The following is a 23,770-nucleotide window of genomic DNA, read 5'->3' as shown; positions in this document are numbered from 1 at the left end:
GAGGATTCGCCGGTTTCTGAGCTATTGTAGAATTTACAATAGATATCGCTCATGTCATGTAGTAAGTGAAATCCTTGGCCTTGTACTATATATATATATTTCTCTGTGGTATCTGTGCATCATGAATCATGGTATGTGTTAAAGGGGCCCACTGAAACTCTGTCGCCCAGGGCCCACAAAAACCTGGAGCCGGCCCTGGGGATAAGTATAATAAGTTTTATTTTTTTTAAATACAATTAATTAACTAGGAGTAGGGGGAATCAGAGATCCACGGGGGGATGAGAGATGCACGGGGAGGGGGGCCCTTCATGCCCCCTATAAAGGGCAGGGGGGGCCCCCAAAAATTCTTGCACAGGGGCCCACTACAGTCTGTGTCCGCCCCTGGATTTAGTAACAGGGTAAATCCAAAAATACAGATCAATCTAATAAATTCTCGCTTGTCATTGTAACAGACAGCAGAAGTAACATCTGTACAGCTCCTCTTATTAATCTTAAGACAGGCGCTGCTTACCTGCGGCATGACTTAAGGGTAATTCTGCTGTGCGGTTAAATACATGTCTTGTCAATTATACATCACCACTGGTTGTTTGTGAAGCCTTCAGAATAAGTGTGGACAGGAGATTTTTCTCTTCTTTTTCAAGGATATGAAGTGAAGTTAAGTTTAAGCTGAATATTATTGCAATAGAAAAAGGTTTTGGTGAGAGAAAGTGTCAATTCCTTTCAGTTTTTCATCTTTTCTGAATGCAGTATATGACGTTATATAAGTATTAAAGTTACACAGCTATGTTGTCACATTTAAAATAACTGAGATTTATTGCATTTTTAAAAATGACACCACGTGATGAGCAGTTACTCTGTAAAAACTCAAAATTTATATAATTTGTGACCCATAGAAATGTACTAGAGACTTGTGAATTTTAGGAGACAGTCAAAGTAAATTTGGAAAAAGTAGCACTGTTTTTTAAGGGAATCTGTCAGCAGGATTTTTCTATGGAATCTGAGAGCAACATGATGTGGGTACAGAGACCCTGATTCCAGGGATGTTTTATATGCTGAGCTGCTTGGTACAATGTTGATAGAATCCCTGTTTTCACTGCTGGAAATCAGTGATCAGACTGCTGATTGGCAGCTTCCTGTGTACACTATGCATTGTCTGTCAACTGCCTATCAGAATCAGTGGTAGAGGCGGAGTTACACAGATTAGCTGGACTGCTATGCACGTGACACCTAGTCCTCTAATGATAATCTCCTGCTGTTAAAACACTGATTGTAATGAAACAACAGATAGGTGCTGAGCACACATCCCAGGAATCAGGCTCTCTGCCCTTACTGTATCTTGCTCCCATATTAAGTAGCACAAACCTGATGACAGATTCACTTTAAACTGATAAACTTAAATCGTCTATCTTGGCTACTTTTCCTGCAAAATAATAAAACAAATTATGCTCATAAATGTACCTCTTCTCGTAGTTTGCACTGATTTCCCTTGTTCAGAGCATTTGTTGTGCTGTCTATACTATTACCAAAGATAAAATTTTGCAACCATAGTAAAAAAAACATTTTCAAAATAGTTGTTAGCATCAGTCTTTATATCATAGGATTGGACATTTTATTGGAGTTATACATAAAGACACATGTTCAACACTTATCACTGTCATCTTCTGCTTGAAGAATGGTGAGGTCCCCACAAAATGTTGCAAAGGTGTGTGGATGCTTAAAGGGGTACTCTGGGTAGATAAATTCTTGTACTGTTCCTGCACTCATACACTATAAAGATGACATTCCCAGTGCACTTTTATTATCTTTAGAACATGTATTATTCAGTGTGACAGCAGCTGCTCCTCACTGCTCACCCCTTCGGTCTGGGACTTATGTCACACACCAGTATGAAGTTGTCTGCTGTTACTATCAGCCAGTCTCCTGATAATAGCTGTTTTTCTGGAGCTTGACACTGCTGGGTGACGTAATGTCCCAGATGGGAGAGGTGAGCTGTGAGGAACAGCTGCTGTCACACTGAATTAAAAGTGTTCTAAAGATAATAAAAATGCACTCGGGATCTCATCTTTATAGTGTATGAGTGCAGGAACAGTACAATAATTTTTTAACTCCCCAAAGTACCCCTTTAGAGAAGCACACCCATCAAAATTTTTATCCTCTTAATATATTGTGCTCATCATATTATACAGCACTGTGTACTTACAGCTGATCATTTTGCCTTTCTAACCAGTTAATTCTTCTCTTTTCTATTAGGTCTATGACATCACTTGATTAAAAACTGACTTGCTGAATCCTTCTAAGCTCTATGTGGAAGCAGGAAGTCTCTTTTTCCTGCATGAGTCATCTCCCTCTTTAACTCCTGACCCAGCTGCTCCCTACTCTCCCTGCCAGGGAATTTTGCAGTGACTTATGACTCATGCATGGAAAATTGACCTCCTGTTTTTACTTAGAGCTTAAAAAGATTCAATCTGTCTGTTTTTAATCATGTGATTTCATAGACGTAATGGCAAAGAGAAGAAATAACTAGCTGGAAGGGTAAAATGAGCAATTGTAAGTACACAGTGCTATATAATATGATGACTGCAATATATTAAGAACATAAACATTTTGATGGGAGTGCTTCTTTAATTGCTCCTTTGCAGAGTCTCAACATGTAAAATGAACACAGCAAAGCTGATCTCTCGAAGCAACATGTACTTTGGGTGGATATGATGAAAGCTGCACAGTACTGCTAATTATATATTTATGCAATCAAAAACTATTTTTGAAGAACAAAAGTGTTAAGTGTAGAACGTATGTATTTATTTATAACGTGATTTTGAAGTGCATGAAACTCCTCATTGACACATACAATGTTTTGTAAACTAATATTTGATATATATATTTTTTTGCTTATATCAGAGCCAGTGACTACAATCACCAGAGTAATCGGTGGTGGAACTGAAACAATTCGCAAAGTTATTCCAGGTATGCAGCACTTTGGGGTAGAGCATGCTATTGTATATACAATTAATATTTGTATCTCAACACCACTTCTGTTTTATGTGCCAGTGCAAGGAAAATGTCAAACTATATAGGCACCAAGATAAAGGGCTAGTGCAACAAAGGACAATTACTACCTATGCTTTGGATAGGTGATAAAAGTCTGATTGCTTGGGTTCCAAGGACTGAGACCACAGTGAAGAATTGGTTGGTGTTCATGCTTGCACTCTACCTATCTCTGTGGTTAGGTAATAAATATCTTTTGCGGTATATCCCATTTAATGATTGAGCATATGATACAATGGAAACTAAGTCAATCACTCTTAGACTATGTTTGCACAAAGTTTTTAGATGTGGATTTCAAAGTGGATCCACTTCAAAATCCATATCAAAAACTCCTCAAATACCCTTTAATGTGAATTTTGAAGCAAATCGGCTTCAAAATACGGAGAGAAAAATCTGTGTGAACCTAGCTTTAGCTCAGATGGGACATTGGTCATCCTACTGGTATGACTTTAGAATTGATGAAATCTTATTTTCAACTGTTTAATATTGTGACTCAGTATTTAATCTTGGAGAATCCTCCATGATTGCTGGTAACTTCATGATCATACTGATTCTTGCAGTGTAGGCTATAACTGACTGACCATAAGGATTTGACCACTGATATCCAACAAATTCCTAAAAACAAAGCTTTATCCCTTCAGTTATTTTCATGAATAGTGCTCCTCCTGACTTGGAGCTTTAAGAGTCGAAGTTTATCCACAGAGCTATGATGGGAAAAGGATTTGTCATGTGAACTTTGTTGTTGTTTAGAATAGTATTTGCTTTGTGAATTGAATCAGATGAGCTACAGTATAAGGCACAGTCCTCATGTGAACAATTAAGATGTACCTTCATCATGGCAGTTGGGAAGGGTCCCAAAGGACAGAATCCTAATGTTGAAGGGGTTGTCCAGTCTTACGTTACACATCTGCAGTCTCTCTGTGTGACTGCGGACTTGTGAATCCTCACATTGAGTGCATTGCACACTGTGAGGATTCTCTGGTGCTAGGAGTAGGCAGTCATGTTACTGCAAGTATGTGATTTGCATACTTCCAGCCATATTCCAACTAAACTGTTTCCAGCCTTGCTCTATACACCTGCATTGAGCGATGCCATGCTCGTCTAGTTGTCAAGTGGCTGCATGTATGTAAATCACATACTTGCGGTCATCAGCCCACCACTACTGATGCCGGGGCTGGAGAATCCTCACAGTGTGCAGTGCATGTGATGTGAGGATTCACAAGTGTGCAGTCACATAGAGTAGCTTAAGACTGGACAAACCCTTTAAACAAATAATGATTGATCCTATGCTGGCCATCAATAGTACAGTCCCAGAGAACACCTGTAATATTATTTATGCTTACATGTAAATTATTTTTTTTTTAAAGACTTTAGGCAATGTTTGATTTGCAAAAAGACTTATATTATAGCATGTCCTTAAAAATATGATGCTGTACGTTATGCTTTTTTTAAATAAGAAATTGATTGGATTACACAATAGGAGGGTTATCCTACTGGATTCTAATGGTTCTTTTTATACAGAACTGACATTTAAGCCTGAATATTCTGTATGGCATCCAGCTGAAGAAGACATTTGGGAGGAGCATAGTAGCTTCTAACGTTTATCAACCAGCTGATTTTAGCCAATCAAGATCAGTGGGAGTGATCTCAGAATAGATGTTTAGCTGTGAGCTGTGAGGCAAGTTCCGCCTCTCACATGTCCTTTTCAGCTAGATAGCAGGGCACCCAAAACTTTCTGTTATTTTCATGGCAGATGCTTTATAAGTACAAATTCCCAACTAATGTGGAATACCTTTTAAAGCAGCATATTAAACAGTTATAACATAAGCTTTATATCTATTACTTTACAAAAAAATCAGGAGTGACTCAGGAGCAAGATGATATATTCGAAACCGATTCAGGTATTTCACAACTCCATGTGTCACGTATTGACTCACAGTCACAGCTCACTGGTTATGCATCCACATGGAGAAGCACTTGATGTTTTTATTTATCACATGACTATTTTTTCCCTGTCCTTGATATGATATAAAAGTAATGATTCACTATGACTATCTGCATGTTCTGTAGTATTATCCTATCCTGTAAATTCACAATCACAATTTGGATATACACTTTCTGGATCATGGAAATTCACGAATGTATGAATGTGCTAGTGTTTGGTATGTGGACTGCACTTTGCACTGCTATAATGCTTGGCTCTGCTATCACTTCACGCTTTCACTGTCTGTGTGTTTTGCTCACTATAGCAACATCACCACTAAGTATGAAATGGCATCGATTTTTTTTGTGTGTTTTCTATTTTTCGTCTCTGTTGATGTGATAGTGTGCCTCTAAGGGTATGTCTGACTTGCAGGAGGGAAAATATAATAAAAATTGAGAGTCCTTAGTGGCTGATATCTTTTAATGGCTCACTGAAAGGGCTTTTGTACATTGCTGTATTTTCGGTCCAATTACGATCCAACAAAACATTGGACTGCTCTCAGACCAACGTTAGTCTATAAGATTGTGCACGTCAGATTTTTTCTGAAAAAAGCAAAAAAAATTGGTACACGCTCCAGTTTTATCCAATATTCGGATTGTACATGGCTGTGCAAGTCAATGAGTCCGTAGAAACCATCAAACTGCAATTGAATGACATCTGACACCATGGAGAAGATGGAGAAATTTTGTTCTCCATCTTCTTTGCATCCAAGAGAATCGGAACACAATATGTTCACACTCTGATCAAACTGTGATCAGAGTTTGATCACAGTGTGATTTGCATAATCAACCCGATTCTATTGGACTAGAGAGTTTATGCTATTGTGACCCTAGCCAAAAGATGACAAATAACAAGCTTTCGAGACTACTCTGGTCTCTTCTCTTGCAGGAGGAGAGCTTTTGAGCTGTTACAATCTGTGGTCAGAAATCAAATTTTTACGTCACAATTGAAAGTAGTATAAAACATAGTAGTATGAAATGAGTACTAAGAAGATCATTTAGAGAAAGTAATTGCTGACCAGCAAATGGAATGTCGTAAATTTCTGTAACAACTATAACATAGCTTTCAATTATACAACTCATCAGAAAAGGTTTTAGTTTATTAAATTAAAAATATATCGCAAATCCAGTATTTCCTGGCCATAGGTGAATTACTAAATACATTTAGCCCACAAACCTGTACTTGCAATCATTTAATGGATTCACTGTACCTTACTGTCTACAATATGCAGAGTTGAAATAACTTGAGATTTTCTTTTAACGTTCTAGATACTTCGATTACCAGAGTGACTAAAGTTATTGAAGGACAACCAGAGGTTAGAGTAATTCCAGGAAGCGAAACCAGAGTGACTAAAGTTATCCAAGGACGTAAGCACATTTATATGAATATCATAGTCATGTAAAAGTAAAGGTAATCATGTACATTCTAACAGTTAAAGGGACTCTAAATCTAAGTATAAAACATAAAAGAAAAAGCGAAGCACTAGTCTTTTTGTCAGCCGCAATCATCCTGTTACATAGTTAACCATGTAGTCCCCTGGAAAAAAGCTAGAAAAGCAGAATTCTCTACTGCACATTGCGCAGAACTTTCAAGCTCTTGTACGAGCTTGTACGTGCTGCTCTGAAGCTAGCTGGATCACTGGATCCGGTCGGCTTCAGTATCCCTATACTTCCGAAATGTTGCAAAGGCAAACCAACCTGATATAGCAGCATGGAAGAAGGCATAGTTTGAGCTTAGGGCTCAGCCATGCCAACCCAAACTGTCAATTTTCAGATGCCCACTGCCCACCGGAGAGCAGAAAGCCGAGAGGGAGTGGAGCCGTGTGCTTATAATACAGATAAGATACATGATGAGTGTAATTTTTTAAGAATAGTATGAAAAAATAAATTGAGTGGCCTAATTTTGCTTGGGGAAATTTTCTTGTTGAAAACAGCAGCTAAGGCAAAATGGTCAGTCCATAATCTGAAAAAATATAAATATATAAAAAATGTATGTGTATCTGGTTTTAATCAGTAAAAAATATGTACTTTTTCCCTTGAAATTTTTTTTTTAAACTTCATTTTTGCACAGCTTAGAGAAATCACTGCTAAATACATATGGCCATATGGCTAGTGGTCTTACCGTCCTTGGAAACGCTATCCAATAAAATTCTCTTTATAGGGGCATATGATGAGAACATTGTTCTTCCTCTGTATAAAGCGCTGGTAAGGCCGCACTTAGAATATTGTGCACAGTTCTGGGCTCCGGTGCTCAGGAAAGACATATTGGAGCTAGAGAGGGTACAAAGGAGGGCGACTAAGGTAATAAAGGGAATGGAGGGACTAGAATACCCAGAGAGGTTGTCAAAATTAGGCCTATTTACGTTGGAAAAGAGAAGGCTTAGGGGAGACCTCATAAACATGTATAAATACATCAGGGGGCAGTACAGAGATCTCTCCCATGACCTGTTTATACCAAGGATGGTGACAAAGACGAGGGGGCACACTATGCGTCTGGAGGAAAGGAGGTTCCTGCACCAGCATAGAAGGGGATTCTTTACGGTCAGAGCCGTGAGACTCTGGAACTCTCTGGGAGAGGAAGTGGTGATCTCCAACTCACTTAATGAGTTCAAGAGAGGCCTGGACGCCTTTCTTGAGAACAATAAAATTACACCTTATGCTTAGTTAATTAATCCAGGGATTTAATCTGACTGCCAGATTGGTGTCGGGAAGTGAATTTTTCCTCAATGATGTAAATTGGCCTATACTGCATGTTTTTTTTTGCCTTCCCCTGGATCAACGCTGCGGAATAGCTGCAGTGCACAAGAAATAGGCTGAACTGGATGGACGCTTGTCTTTTTTTGGCCTTATAAACTATGTAACTATGTAACTATGTAACTATCAATAGGACCTGAGCATAAAAAAAATCATGTTTCTTTTATGAAGTCTTAAAGCTCCATTGTAGTGCTTTTTTATTTTTCTTTAACCAAGTGGAGGAAATTAAAATCCAATTTTATTAATTCTAATAAATATTTGGCTATTACTTATTAAACTACTGGTAAGGTATGGATTACATACTTCATTCAATTATTTGTGGAGGGATTGGGAAATTTTCCTTATAACAAACCCCAAATCTACGTATATTCTTAATTTTATGTGTCAATTTTTCCAGAACCCTCTATAACCAAAGTCACCAGAGTCATCGAAGGCAACCCAGAATTCAGTCTGATTAAAGAAGGAGAGACAAGACTAACCAAAGTCATTCAAGGTAGTCATTCATTTTCTATTTATCTATTAGCAGTTCATGTATTTTCTGTTAATTAAAAGGGAATCTATTAGCTGTTTTTTGCTATGTGATCCGAGAGCAACATAATGTAGAGGCAGAAACCCTGATTCCAGTGATGTGATACTTACTGGGCTGTGTGTCGCTGTTTCAATAAAATCAGTGTTTTATCAGCAGGAGATTATCACTAGAGGACTGGGTGTCTCCTGCCTCCTAGTCCAACCACGCCCCTAGCACTGATTAGCATATTTTTGTCAATTTACAATGTACATAGAAAACAGCCAATCAGTGATGTGGGCGGGGTTATACACAGCTCAGTATTCCAAGCTCTGCTAGATCTACAGTAGAGAAAACTGTGATTCTATCACAACTGCTGCAGCCAGTAAATTAAGTAATACTTTGCTGGAATCAGGATTTCTGCCCCTACATCATGCTGCTCTCAGATTACTTAGTACAAACTTTGTGATAGAGTCCCTTTAGATAATCATTTCAGTTGTTGTTATATGAAAAAAAACTTCTGCTTTTCATATATATATATATATATAACATAGAATCACATTTTAATATAAAACATATTTTAGGTCTATGAAAAATTGAATACCTAAATTATGAAATTGATCAAAACTTTTCTCAATGCCTGTAAATGTAATCTAGGATATAATGTAAATATATTTCTGAAATAATAAAGGCTGGACTGCTTAAACTTATACTTACTATGTGGTTTAATCCCACAGGTTCTCCTGTTCCATGAACTGTAGATGACATTTTCATATTGCAATTATCACACATGAGCTACTCAATTGAAAATGTCCAATGTATAATTTATCTGTATTTGTCAGTGGCCTAACATAAAGCTTTTGGGCTTCAGTGTCAAATATCCAACAGGACGTGAAGGAGGCCAAGGATAACATGTGAGGCTGAAAGAGAGGCCATTTTGAATTGACATAATGAATTCGGATCAAAAGAAACAGTGCTGTAGATTAACTAAAAACTGTTGACTTGCAAATTTTATTTATGTATTAACTTTAACTTGCCAACTACTATTTTTGTGTTCTTTTTATGATTTCCAGAAAAACAAAATAATTTTTGTACTCACCTTTTAAATTGAATTTGTTAGAACCCACGATTACTAAGATCACTAGGGTGATTGAAGGTGAATCAGATATTAAGCTGGTAAAGGAAGGTGAAATACAAGTGACTAGAGTGATACAAGGAGGTAAAGTTCAAAAGAAATGACTTTTGCCTTTCTTTATGCCTATAAGTGATTTAATATATAGTTCAATTTCTAAATTTAATACTAATTTAAATGATCTTAAAAAAATATTTAGTAATTTAAAAAAAAGGCATGATGATCCTAGAATGTTAAGTCTTCTGTGTTCTCAATATGGATATCTGCCCCCCAAAAAACCGATTGAATAGTTATAATCATTTCTAACTGACATATTCTATTTCATTCTGATTTCCAAATTTACAATTATATTTTCTCATCCATGCACGCAGCGTTTCATATCCAATTTCCTTTTTTTTTTATAATCAAATTTGTTAGAGCCTAGAGTTACTAAGATCACAAGAGTGATTGAAGGTGAGATCACCCGTGTGATTGAAGGTGAGCCCGATTTTACACTGGTAAAGGAAGGCGAAACTCAAGTGACTAAAGTGATCCATGGAGGTAAAGTAAAATGATGAGATCTCAAACATTTTTTTTTACTTCCCTTTATTTCTGAAAATAAACAAAAAACTTAAAACAACACGAACTACTTGTGGTGGGTTCTTGAAATGTAATCATAAAAGCTTTCGAATAAATAAGTGTATATCACCAAGAAAGTGGTGAACCATATACTTCATTCTGCATTGCTTTTATGTCAAACTCTTTCAAAACAGAATCTCCATAAATGTAATCATTCTTTTTTTTTTGCCAGGGTTTTGGTGAAAGCGAGACATTGGAATGCACCAAATTTGTTTATATTTGCTTTATTCTATTTGTTACATACTTTTTTATTTATTGCACAGGCCCTGAAATTAAATACACTCGAGTTTCCACTGGTCATGGATCTGATTTTGATGATGCTGAACTCACAAGGAGGCTGGAAGAAGGTGGGTTTCAAAGACAGCGCTCAATAATTTCTTAGGTTTAAAGAAAGGCAAAGACATTAAGTCTTATGTTTAAAATATGTCTTTATTTCCCATTAGGACTAATCCTAGATCATGTTTCGTTTTTTTTTATAAAATATTCAAAGTGAACCTGTCAGCAAGATTTTGCTAAGTAAACTACAGGCAGTGTCATGTTGGGGCAGCTGCACTGATTAATGTGATACATGAGGTGAAGAAATCCGTCTTGTGGTTCTTGTGTAATCAGTGTTTGCAGTTTTGAGTTAATGATATGCCCGTGCTCCAGGGCGGGACTGTAGGCAGGGTCTTATCTTGGTGCTCTGGGCCAGATCAGCAAGAAAAGACCTGCCCACAGGCCCGCCTCTATATGTCTCTCTGGCTGTCACTATGATGAGGAACAAACTTGTGCTTCGGGGTGGGCCTATGAGCAGGTCTTTTCTTGCTGATCTGGCCTAGAGCACCAGGATAAGACCCTGCCTACAGTCCCGCCCCAGAGCACCAGCATATCATTAACTTAAATCTTCTAACATTGATTACATAAGAACAAAAAGACGGATTTCTGCATCTCAGGTATCATTTTAATCAGAGCAGCAGCCCCAACATGACAATGCCTATAGTTTACTTAGCAAAATCCTGCTGACAGGTTCGCTTTAATAAATAGACACATACTTTATGATTTATTTCAATGGAAAACATGAAAATGGTTTATTTGAACTAATCTTGATACATATGAATTTGTATGGAAAGAGGGAAATTGAAAACATATCTGATTGAGGTTAGTTTTGTGGAAAGTGTCAAATTTAGCCACGTGTCTGAGTGAGTAGCTGGTAATATAAAAGCTAATACCCAATGCTAAATAGTCATTTGAATGAACAATATTAAAGGGGTTGTCCACTACTAGGACAACCCATTCTTGAACTAAATGTTTGGCCCCAATAAAATGAAAAAATCTATACTCACCTCCCGTGCCGGCTCCGTTCCAGTGGTGTCGGCACTCGCGGTCCCGGGGCTTTCATGCTGTTGTGGTGAAACGTGATGGCAACGCCCAATCAGCGCTGGTGTCACTGTCCCCACCTATGTATGGATTGAATATGAAGAGGAAGTCCAGGCTGTGGCTGCTCACTGACTTCATATTCATAGACTACTATTATAATATAAAAAAGAAATTAAAAATTAAAGCTGATTTGGAAATCTAATTGACATGCAGTTTTAGAAACTTTGAAGACCAGCTGTTTTTGTCAGGGTTAAAGGGAATCTGTCAGCAGGTTTTTTGCTATTTAATTTTAGAGCAGCATAATGTAAGGGCATAGAGCCTGATTCTAGGGATGTGCCACTTACTTAGCAGCTTGATGTGGTTTCAATACAATCAGTGTTTTATTAGCAGGAGATTATTACTGCCAAACTGCATCATGCTGCTGTCACATTACATAGCATACACCTGCTGACAAATTCCCTTTAAGCTGTATCCCATATGGAGGATTATAATAAATGGTGGCCTTTCAGAATGGTCAAATAGTTCATATGGAAAGAGATAACCACTTGAATCCATATCATAGTGTGTATGGCTTATTTTGTTGATGAAAATATTGTATTTAAAATAGTTTATCTATTTTTAAGTCACTAAACTGCCTGGTATATGGATTACATGGGCCTAATGTGTAAAAAACAAATGAGAAAACTGTTGATTTCCATGGCTAAGTGGTTATTTTTTATATGTGAAGCTCTATTTATTTTGCAAGCAAAAATACTCAAAACTGAAAAGATAAATACTATAATAAAAAATGTTACCATTTTTCAGAGATTGAGATTTTATTTGGTTTGTGTTTTTATGGATTTTTGTGTTAATACTCAAATGTATGTACACTTTCTCAATAATTAAAGGCTATGGACACCTCTAACATGGATAAAAAATATTTTTACATTCATTACTGGTTATATATTTCTGAAAAAATGGCAGCAATCTTTATTACTTAATTGATTTCCAGACTACTGATATGCAACATGTTCCTAGTTTAAACTTTTCTCATGTATGTGACTTTTTACTAGTAATGCAGATTATTTCTCCTCCTAGAGCAAAAAGGCTTGTTCCCTAGTGCTGGCCATTTAACAGAGCTAACATTTTAGTCCTTCCCAGTAAAATATGAAATGTATAAGTTCTGTGTATTCGGGAATGCTGTTTCCTTCATTAGCTCTCATGTTTCAGCACAGCTTTATTTCTGTACTGTTTTTCCCTTTTACTGGTCATCAGTAGTCACTTCTCTCTTTTACTGAAAGAAATTGATGTTGAGCAGTGTATATTTCCCCCTCCGTTCCCTTCAGGGTTGCTATAGGTGATATATTTAATTTATGTAAATTGCCTCTTTAGGGAGGAAGATGACTTGAACTCTAGTGCTACCTGTTGGAAGTAGCAATCCTAAAAGTCAATATCAACCCTTTAATGAGATTGACATGCTTGACATGCCAGTGTAAGGAGACTTATAGACCATGCGATGATCCTCTGGGAAATCAATTATGCAAATTGCCTCTTCAGAGAGGACTAGAACTCTAGTGCCACCTATTGGAAGTAGCAATCCTAACAGTCAATATTAATCTTTTAACGAATCTTGCCACTTGGCTTTGGATAAAAGCCAAAGCAGCATCTCAATTTGAAGATATGTATTTCGAGGAGTTGCCCCTACTTAGTGCAAAGCATAAAATCTGATTTGGCTATATGAGAGGCCTCTGACTGCGATCTAAAGGGTAATATTTCTACTTGTGGGGAGTGACATGCCTGATGTGCCATGGTAAGGAGACTTATAGGCCATGCAATGCTTCTCTGGGAAATTAAATGTGCAAATTGCCTCTTCAAAGAGGAAGAGGATTAAAACTCTAGTGCCACCTATTGGAAGTAGCAATCCTAAAAGTCAATATCGACCCTATTTTTAAACCTTTTCAGTCTTTTTGATTGACCCCAGCAAATCAAAGTGTGTGCTTTCCTTCTTATCTATACTCTAAGATACAGTAGCCATTGTGATCTGTCCTGCCCGAAGACTTAGATGCTTTACTCCCTACTACCTCCTCTTCCTCCCAGCTTATATTTTTCATAAAGACTATTTGAACAGTTGCTTAATGTTTTGTTTCGGAAACAAATTCCAAAGAAGTCCATAGCCTTAAATTTTACCTAAATTGTTGATATACTGTTTTGATGCTTCATTGCATTTTTATTTCAGTGAAAGATGATAAATAGCACAATTGATGGGTCAATATTTATTTAAAAATACAATGACGATGATTGAACCTAGGTTTTGAATAAGTGCAAAGTGGTGTTATCAATGTTATAGGATCATGTTAAGAAGTCCATATGTGTAGCCTTCACGTGTTCCCATAATATCGAGGACTTCTCACCCAGTGGTGACATACATAACCATATTTTTATCTAGCCCAAATCAAAATATCTTGACTTTATGGGCTTGCTGAAATCTTTGGTTTATAAATACATGCCTTACAATTTATGCCATAAACATGTATCCTATCAGAAGTGACCAGGGTATCCAAGATCATTGAAGGTGATTCACAATTACTGGATGATGACGAGCTGAAAAGACTTCTCCAGGGAGGTTAGTGAGTGCAACTGGGCAACTAATATCACTTAACAAGGATTTGTTGGTGATGGTAAGCTATCTAGTGCAATCACTTCTTTTTAAAGACTAAATTTATCTGCACTTTACTCTAAATCAATCACGCCAACATCGAAATTAAAGCAAAATTTTAATTTAGTCTTTAAAAAATAACTAACAAAGGGGACAATGAAGATTTGTTTGAATTCTTGTAAGGTTGATATTACTTATTGGATCATATGTTAATGTACAATAAAAAAAAAACGCAAAAAATAGTTTTAGTAATTAAGAAAAAATAGAAACAAATATTCATTCCACCCCTCAACCCTCTTTTTAGCATGTATTTGGTGTTAAGGTGAGAAGTTTAACTCGTATAAATCTTTTAACAGTAGCATTTTTACATTTTACATTTTTAACACACCATTGAAAAAAAAAGAACTAATAAATTCTTAGCAATGTATATTACATTTTCTTCATTTAAGGATGAAATTGTATTAGTCATTGATAAAAAAGCAAATAGAATCCATAATCTGAGAATTTATTGTTAAATTATTGTTTATAGATACATAAGGGTTTATATGGTTATTCTGCATATTTGTTCAGTGAGGTTAACGATTTTATTGTAGATGATAGATTTGTCCTGAGAATAGAAGTAACAAAGCCTTCACAACTTGAAAGATAACTGATATCTGTTGCTACTATTATACTTGTTACTTAAAATGAAGTATATAAATTCTACATTTTGGCAAATTGCATTGACTGAACATAATAAAGTTACTGTATATTAAAGAAGTTATCCAATTTCCACACATATTTTTTAAAAGGCATAAAAAGTTATAAAAAGTCAAAAAAAAGTTATACGAATCATGTATGAATAAACTGAATAGTAAAAATTACCATTCCTCTTGTCACTATGGCTTGTCCTGGCATAATCAAACACTGTCAGCACTAATTGCACAATGTCAAGATTTTGCAGGGACACAGAAATAATAAAAGAAAGGCGCGATGTAGAGTTCTAAGTAAAGATGTACAAATATTTCATGGGGTACACAAGACTAAAACAGAGACCTGACAGACCCTCTTTAATGAAGAACACTACTAACATTGAATTTTACTACTATGATTCATTAATTCATTGACTTACCTTCGAGGTTCTCAAATTTCATCTGTAATTAATTGACAACCAGCAAAACATTTCTAATTACATCAATTCTATATTCCCTGTTTGTTTTCTGTTTAGAGCCCCAGGTCAGAAGAATACAGTCTGGAACCAGAAGAGTACAAGGTATATAATAAACATTATTTTTTTGTTTTATTAAGAATTAAGAACTTGTTATTTATATATTAATTGAAAGACGAAAAAGGGTCCTAGAGTGGGGTCAAGTTGTGAATAAAGGGAACCTATCAGCATGAAAATACAGTAAAATCTGCAGGCAGCATGTTATAGAGCAGGGGGAGGTGAGTAGATTGATATATAGTTATATGGGAAATGATTTAATATATCTTGTGCTTTCATTATTTAATCCTTTGCTTTTTCTGGGATTTCGGTCCAGTGGGCGGTCCTATCAGTGACTGACAGCTTTCTTTGTATAAGTGGGCATACATAGACAGCTGTCAGTCACTGATAGGACCGCCCACTGGACTGAAAACCCAGAAAAAGCAAAGGATTAAATGATGAAAGCACAAGATATACTAAATCGTTTCTCACAAAACTATATATCAATTTACTCGACTCCCCCTGCTCTATAACATGGTGCCTGCAGGTTGGACTACATTTTCATGGTGATTGCTTCCCTTTAAGCTTTTTATACATAATATAATATCCATATATTTGCATTAATATAATTGTGCAGCTGCCTATATAAGTGATTAATAGGTGAGTTATGAATAGCTGTAATATGGAATAATAAGAGACTACGAATAATTAATAATGATGTGAGGAAAAGTCAGAACAGGAGCCTTGGTGGAATTTATCTCCTCCGGGCAAGATGTACTGGAACTTTAAAGTGCTTTATTATAAAGTGATCGCTATTAGTCACCATCAGTGTGTTTTCAATCAACTACCATTTTATATTCCTGGATTCTGTACTATTGTGTTTCCTTTAGAACATAAAATTTGTGAATTTAATGAGTCGAGTTAATATTTATTTCACGTGTGCTCAATAATTCTGCTGGTACATATAATCCTATATAAACATAAGTCCTTTATTTGACCTCTTTTGTCAAGTTATTAAAAATTCAGCCAATGGTCAGTAATAGCAAATTCTGGTAGGAAGCTGGGAGGCAGCCAATTATGGCTGCCATAAAGTTTTAAACTTGGAAATTTATATACTTATACATCACTCCGCCTGTTTGTAATCATGACTTGGTCGATTTGATAGGACTCTAGGAAACTAAAAATATATTTAATAGAGTTGTCATAGATTTTCTGTAGAGAAAACCACAAGGATGTACATAACTTAATTTTTTATACTTCGGGGGAATTTTTTTCTTCAATTGACTTGTTTAATTCTACAGTAGATTGTATTTGATTGGGCACAGAGCTGGGTGGCGGTAATAACATTTTGCTTTGTGCTACATTTTTGGGATTTAACCTTTCCATGATGCTTTGTGTACCAGATTAAAGGCGATGTCCAATCATGTTGTATGATATTGGTGAAATATCCTGTAGATAGGTCATCAATATTACATCGGTGGGGGGTCACTAGGCACTGCACACCCGAGCGCTGAGCAAGAGCTATTATTCGGGAGGTTGATGTGCAGTACCTAGCAGGGGCTATGCATCTCCATTCAGTGTTTTCATCGTTTGGGAGACAGAGGCAATAACAGCCAATTGTAGTTACCCACACCGAACCGGTATCTTGATGACCTATCCTAAGGATAAGTATAGACCACTAATCAGTTTTTATAAGCTGTAGCAACAGCCAGATATAAATACATTGAACCAAGCTGCACAGCAATTTTTAGTGCTTGAATAGGAGCTGTTCTGCAGTCCATGGCAGCAGCCACTACACAATAAATGGAGCATTGCAGCTCTGCTCAATGTGTCTACATCCGGATGTTGCTGGAGCTTATAACAGCTGATCTTCTAGTATTGACAAGCTGTACTAAGAATAGATCATTATAAAATGCAGAGAGAACCCCTTTAATGCATTTATACAAGCAGATAAATCCATCAACAAACATATCCTTTAGAAGGAACTTGAGAACTAACCTTGTGACTTCATTATTTGGCTTTCATTACCTTTATGCTGGCCACCATCATTCAAACATTACATTTAGGCCCTAGGAGGTGCAGGGTTAGGGGCCACATTGAGGCTCTGGTGCCTAAGGGTATATTCAGTAATGGAAATGGCAAACCATAGATGGGGGTTTTATTTTACTGCATCTTTTGCATTAGATCTAAGGAGCTTCAATTTATGCTTCTGACTACATTGAATTCATGGGCAAGTTGAGAAGATCACTTGTTGAACTGTTGCTTTTTTGTTTTAGGCTAATTTGCACTCACTTGAAATTGCTGCAGTAAGGTAGAGCTTTACTAATGCTGTGCTTATGCATTAACCCCTTGTCTTGTTTGGGCTGTAACATCTTCATATAATGTCTGAAAAATATTTTACCTAACCAATTTAGAAGATCTAACTGTAAAAAAAGAAAGAGTTAAAGGGTATCTGTCAGTAGGATGAACCCTAATAAGACACCTATATGGGCTTCTAGGACATAGGAAGCTGAATAAAATGATACCTTGATATCTGCTATGTCTCAATCTATAGAAATCCACATTTATCTTAATATGTAAATGAGTCATTAAAATCTGTGGGCCAGACATAGACAAAGGGCGTTACTAGTGTGAGACATGTAATGACTGTCAGTCTCATCTCCTGATCTACATGTCTCAGAGACATCTGTGTCTGGCCCATAGAACTTAACAACTCATCATACTAACAGATTCCCTTTAAAGAGAGAACCAAGTATTTTTAAATCAATAATTGTGACATTTTTTTTTTAATACATGTATGATATGTATTATTTATTTCTAACCAGACTAAATGGTCTTAGTGGAGGTAGATGTGCACCTCTGTGATCACATTTGACAAACAAAGGACATTCATTTAGCATTTATCAGATGTAACATTACTTTGAATATTAAAAGTTATTTTATGATTATATACATTTTGGTTTACTTTCAATTTTATCAATCAACAAGCAAAAAATAGTCAAATGTAAAAATATGATAATGTTATTCTATGTAATGCCATTTAAGGGGCACATAGACTTTCTATGAACTCTCCTACTAGCCAATTTCTTACCCTATTGTTATTGCAATTGATTCAAAGGGGTTGTCCCCTACTTATTATTGGGAACCGGGAGGCGAAAAACAATTAAAAAAAATCAGTACCTCAAAAACTGTTGCTGCTCCTCCATACTCAACTCTATGTTCCCCCAAATCCCTGACATCAACATCTAGTGGCAATATTTCGCAAGTGATGCAGCCAATCAGAGGCCACTGATCTTCTGCAGCATTCTTAGTTTGGAGGAAACACTGTTTTTCCTGCCTGAAATAAATATGAACGACTCCTTTAAGGTCAATTCTAACTCAATTACTGATTTGTAATACAGTTCAATCAGTGGGATCCTTCACTTTTCTACTATATGGAAGTAGACCTCTATGGTAGTCTAACATGGTTCAGTAAAAGTGCATCAAATGTTGCGGCAAAAATCTGAACACTTGTCCATGATATAGCCGTCATCTAATTGATCTAAATTATATTTCTCTTTTGTATAGGCCCTAACTTTTATATCATATATGTACATATACATTTGGGTATATGGGCATATAGATATGGGTATACTGTATATTTTGTAGGTTGTATTTAATATGTCATGGTAGTAATAATAATAGTAATAGTGAGTAATAAACATCTATACATCCAACATGACCATCTCACTAACCAAAATATAATGTTGAATGTATTGGGTTAAGACTTTTAATAGATTTTTCATGATAAACAACTATATCTACATGACAGATTAAATATGGTAATGAGCCCTTCTTTTTGATCTCCTTGGTCTCTATGTATTGAATTAAGTAGAATGCACTATGATCCTGAATCCAACACAACATACGACACTCCTTTGAAGAATACATGGACATATTTGGTTATACCAGATGGTACATGGACCCATTACACAATTTTTTTTAACTTAAATTCTTGTGAGAATTAAAATTAAACTTTTAAATACTATGAACCCCATAAGGAGATAATAACTCTCACGTAGACATTTCCAAAGTAGATCTTTTCTCCAACATGAGAAGATTTTAATAGACCTTGGGCAAAAGAACGATAGCCATCAGTCTTGGACTGGCCCACAGGAGAACAGGGGAATCCTCCGGTAGGCCCCTGTGCAAGAGTGGGCTACCACCCTTTTATATGAGCAGTACTTGGCACAATATACTTGAATCACTATGTACAGACAAAGGCAGCATCTTATTCATTTATTAATCTACCCAGTTCATTGTTATATAAATTTGTGATTTAGGATACATTTGCATATAGTTGAAAAGTTGGGCCCTAGAGTTGGCTACTGGTGGGCCCTTGGCTCCCCAGTCCAACACTGATAGCTATAATTATATAACTTGTCTTTCTATATTAACTGTGGTCATGTGTAACATTGAATCGCTCAACCCATTGAGACTCAATGTTGGTATTAACCTTGAATTAAACATCGACTTTTCACTTTCACAGGTCAACCAATAAGAAGAAAGCTTAGAAGAAGTCATCAATCCTAAATTCATTCCCAGCAACTGGTAAATAAGGAACTACAAAAGGATCTACTCTGAGAAAGTGATAGAGAGTACGCTATGTTGAAATAGGAGTCATCTGGACTATCTCACATCTTGCACAAATTGACTTCAAGCTAGCAAATACATTCTTATTATTCTAAGTTTTCATAAAAGAGGGGGATTTGTACAAACTTTTTTGAAATGTAAAACAAAAAAATGCTGAATGTATTAAAGAAAAGGATTGTTGATAGAATGTTGCCAATTGTTATATGCAATAGTATGTGATGTGCTGTATACTAACTTTAGAGAACAATTCTATACCACTTTGTGAATGGAGGACCGCCAGACCTTAGAGGAACTTTGAATTGTTTGTGTTTCAGACACTTTAAATAAATTGGTGCTTTGTTTTTGTTTTTTTTATCGGAAACCTTTTTATTTTTAATCAAAACCTGCACGGCTAGTCTTTGGTACTAACTCCTATGGGTTTATTTGTAAATTATGCCATTTTTATAGCTTATTTTGATGCAAAAAAAAAATGATAGAGTCATTTGCTTCCATGTCTATTTTTACTCTGATGTTGCAATGCAACTATTTTTGCTAGGGAAGAATTGTTTACTTTACATTCCTGTGCCTTTATCTTTAGAGTGAAACTGAATTAAATTAAATATGGTTTTAGAATGTGAAAGGCAAATCATATATATATTCAGACATGTCTTATAGCAGTAAATCTGGAAGGAACTATTATTGGCCCTCCATTTTTTACTTAAACCCGAGATGCTCCCGCACTCATTTATGAGCACTCATAAAGTGCTCAGAGGAGCAGTTTAATTTGTCTAAAATAACAGAAGTACAAAAAAGATCATTGTTAAAAACAAACAAAAAATCTTTCACATCTTAAAACTTTGTTTTTGGAACATTAGTTTCTATTTAAAGGCTTTAAAAAGCTATTGGGTGTGCCTGTATACCTCTGTTTCTTCTACAAATACTCAATAAAGAATGTGGTTGAAAAATGCATTTGTTCATCTTTCTTAATTGTACATTTTATGATTATGGCAATATCTGACCTCTAACATGGTATAAAATTAATTATCATGCTTTACTTATATAGCGCCATCATGTTCAGCAGCACTTTACACATGTCATTATCATCACTGTCCCCAATGGGGCTCACTATCTAAACTCCCTTTCAGTATGTCGTTAAAATGTGGGAGGAAACCGGAGAACTCAGAGAAAACCTACGCAAAAACGGGGAGAAAATACAAACTACTTGCAATGTTGTCCTTGGTGGGATTTGAACCCAGGACTATAGCACTGCAAGGCTAATGTGCTAACTACTGAGCCACCATGTTGTAAAAATATCATTACAGAGATATTATTATTAAGCAATGCTCACAGTGAAAAAAGTCAGCAGTAATCTCATTTTAAGAATATGTGATTACTAGTGTTGAGCGAGCATGCTCGACACTGCTCGGTATTCGCCCGAGCATCTCTCTACTCGGGATGTTCAGAGAGCACCGAGCATTTCCGGGTTACTCAGGCGGGAGTTCGGGTCTCCGCCCTGCACATTTGGCGCTCTTTACAAAGCCAATGAACCTGCAGGGATTGCCAGACAGTCACTGTAATGCCACAGCCATGTTGTTTGTGGGCATTACAGTGATTGGCTGGCCGCACAGCATCACCTCAAGTATTTAAAACCGGGCGCCGTCATCTTGGACACAGTCACTCCGGATCAGACAGTGTAGGGTCAGTGCTACAGAGCTAGGGAGAGATTTATACTGCAAAATAGTTAGTGTAGGGTCTCTAAAGCCTGCAAAATCAAACAAACAGTCCTTCTCAGGACTAATATCCATCCCAGATATCAGACAGGCAGGCAGGCAGGCTGTATAGGAGATGCAGTGGTTATACCAACAAACACTGTATGCTCCTGCTGGTCAAATTGCTAGACTTATCCCCAGGTCTCAAGGGCCAGGAAAAATCCTTTTTTTTCATCTAAATCCTGTTTTGTTTTGTTTTTTCCTCAGTCAGACTGTACAAATACCCGTCTTATTAACCTTTTGGTATTTCCCCACCCCCCCAAAAAATTAAGTGTCTCGCTGACTGTTCAGACACCAATATATTTATTTAAAAGAGTCTGGTGTAGGCCAGAGAACTAGAACTGTGTTTTTCCTCTTCCACGGTTCAAATCTGGGTGTTATCAACCTGCTTGCCTTTTTTCCATTAAAAAAACAGTTTGAGTGTGTCGCTGACTGTTCAGACACAAATACTGTATATCTATTTTAACAAGTCTGGTATACACCAGGAAATTATAACTGTGGTTTTTCAGTTCCACGGTTCAAATCTCTGTATTATCCACATTTTTGTCTTTTTTGCATAAAAAAAAACATTTTCAGTGTCTCGCTGACTGTTCAGACACCAATATATCTGTTTAAAAGAGTCTGGTGTAGGCCAGAGAAATACAACTGTGGTTTTCCTCTTCCATGGTTCAAACCTGGGTGTTATCAACCTGCTTGCCTTTTTTTTTATAAAAAAAAACAGCTTAAGTGTGTCGCTGACTGTTCAGACACAAATATATCTATTTTAACAAGTCTGATATACACCAGGAAATTATAACTGTGGTTTTGCAGTTCCACGGTTCAAATCTCTGTATTATCCACTTTTTTGTCTTTTTTGCATAAAAAAAAAAAACATTTTCAGTGTCTCGCTGACTGTTCAGACACCAAATCTCCTTTTTATTACTCTTTTGCCATTGATAGTGCGAGTGTAAGCTATTTTACTTCATTTACAATGGGCAAGGCGCGTGGCAAGGGATGTGGAACTGGACGTTCTGGTGATAGTGCTTGCAGAGGACGGGGCCGTGGACAAGGTGAAAATGTGCCACAACCAACAGCCATATGTTCTCGCTCCCAGTTCTTGACCGAATTACTAGGGAAGCACACAACAGCACCACTATTGCGAACTGATCAGTGTGAACAGGTTATTCATTGGATAGCAGATAATACTTCCAGTCACCTGGGCACCACCACCTACGGTCTGTCTTCCACATGGTCAAGTCTTAGTAGCCATGAGTCTCGACTGCATACTCCTCCTCACCCTGATGCTCCTTCCTCCCACCATGCCGAGTGTCGTCAGACAGCAACTGATCCCACAGTTGGACACTCTGAAAAGCTGTTCACTGGTCCATTTCCATATTTGTGCCCCTCGCCTACTCCGCTTGAAGTGGTGGAAGAGGAGATCCCATGTAGCGATGGCAAAATATTTGAACAGCCACGGCCACAGGAAGGCGATGCTGGCAATTTGTCACAAGAGGTGGACGATGACGAGACACAATTGCCACGAAGTGAGGAAGAGGACCGTGGTGTGGAAGTGGAAGAGGAGGAGGTGGTGGATGATCTAGTAACTGACCCAACGTGGCGGGAGGACATGCAGAGTGAGGCCTGCAGCACACAGGGGGAGGGAGCAGTAGGGTGGCCGCAGTCAGAAGGCGGGCAACCGTTCCCCGTAATATCAACACGAAGGACGTTGCCAGTACAACCGGTAGGTTTTCCAGAGTCTGGAATTTTTTTAAAGACTCTGCTGATAACCCCAAAAAGGCCATTTGTACCACCTGCCAGGCCAGCATCAGCAGGGGTGACAAAAGTACCAGCCTGACCACCACCAGCATGATCAGGCACATGGCAGCAAAGCACCCGACTTTGTGGGGCGAACCTCAGGGTCCACAACAAGTGCCAGCGGGTGTCTCCACTGCTTCTTCTGCTGTTGTACGTGTAAGAGAACCCCCTGTTGTGTGTGCAAGGCTATCCACTGTCCATACTGCATGCAAAGATGCCCCCTCCTCTCAGTCTTCAATTGTTATGGCAGTTTCTCAAGAAACAGCATCAACGTCCACGTCCACGTCCCACCGCAGCATTCAATTGTCCATATCCCAGAGCTTTGAACGAAAGCGCAAATTCGCAGCCAACGCCCCACAGGCCACAGTCCTAAATTCACACATTT

The 23,770-nt window shown here is 37.2% G+C and overlaps 1 protein-coding gene across 7 annotated transcripts in view; it reads left to right on the top strand.

Annotated features, from left to right (window-relative positions):
- The window catches only part of POSTN (periostin), an 87,446-nt gene extending 66,658 nt beyond the window's left edge, over nucleotides 1-20,788 (top strand). The window contains exons 18-28 of one of the 7 annotated variants that reach the window (XM_073662565.1): nucleotides 2,899-2,964; nucleotides 4,905-4,946; nucleotides 6,298-6,396; nucleotides 8,180-8,275; nucleotides 9,408-9,506; nucleotides 9,837-9,959; nucleotides 10,301-10,384; nucleotides 13,915-13,995; nucleotides 15,236-15,280; nucleotides 17,488-17,522; nucleotides 19,740-20,788. In XM_073662565.1, coding sequence (XP_073518666.1) covers nucleotides 2,899-2,964; nucleotides 4,905-4,946; nucleotides 6,298-6,396; nucleotides 8,180-8,275; nucleotides 9,408-9,506; nucleotides 9,837-9,959; nucleotides 10,301-10,384; nucleotides 13,915-13,995; nucleotides 15,236-15,280; nucleotides 17,488-17,492 — 740 coding nt within the window. In that variant the 3' untranslated portion in view covers nucleotides 17,493-17,522; nucleotides 19,740-20,788. The remainder of the gene's footprint in view (nucleotides 1-2,898; nucleotides 2,965-4,904; nucleotides 4,947-6,297; nucleotides 6,397-8,179; nucleotides 8,276-9,407; nucleotides 9,507-9,836; nucleotides 9,960-10,300; nucleotides 10,385-13,914; nucleotides 13,996-15,235; nucleotides 15,281-17,487; nucleotides 17,523-19,739) is intronic. The other 6 variants (XM_073662564.1, XM_073662568.1, XM_073662566.1 and 3 more) reach the window with 6 other exon arrangements.
- The last annotated feature ends 2,982 nt before the right edge of the window (nucleotides 20,789-23,770 follow it).

The sequence above is a fragment of the Phyllobates terribilis genome, unplaced genomic scaffold (genome assembly GCF_046119375.1).
Source record: "Phyllobates terribilis strain yellow unplaced genomic scaffold, ASM4611937v1 Scaffold_2__4_contigs__length_985480577, whole genome shotgun sequence".
Classification (NCBI taxonomy): Eukaryota; Metazoa; Chordata; class Amphibia; order Anura; family Dendrobatidae; genus Phyllobates; species Phyllobates terribilis.
The sequence above is the reverse complement of the archived record's forward strand: the minus strand, read 5'-3'. Positions and strand labels throughout refer to the sequence as shown.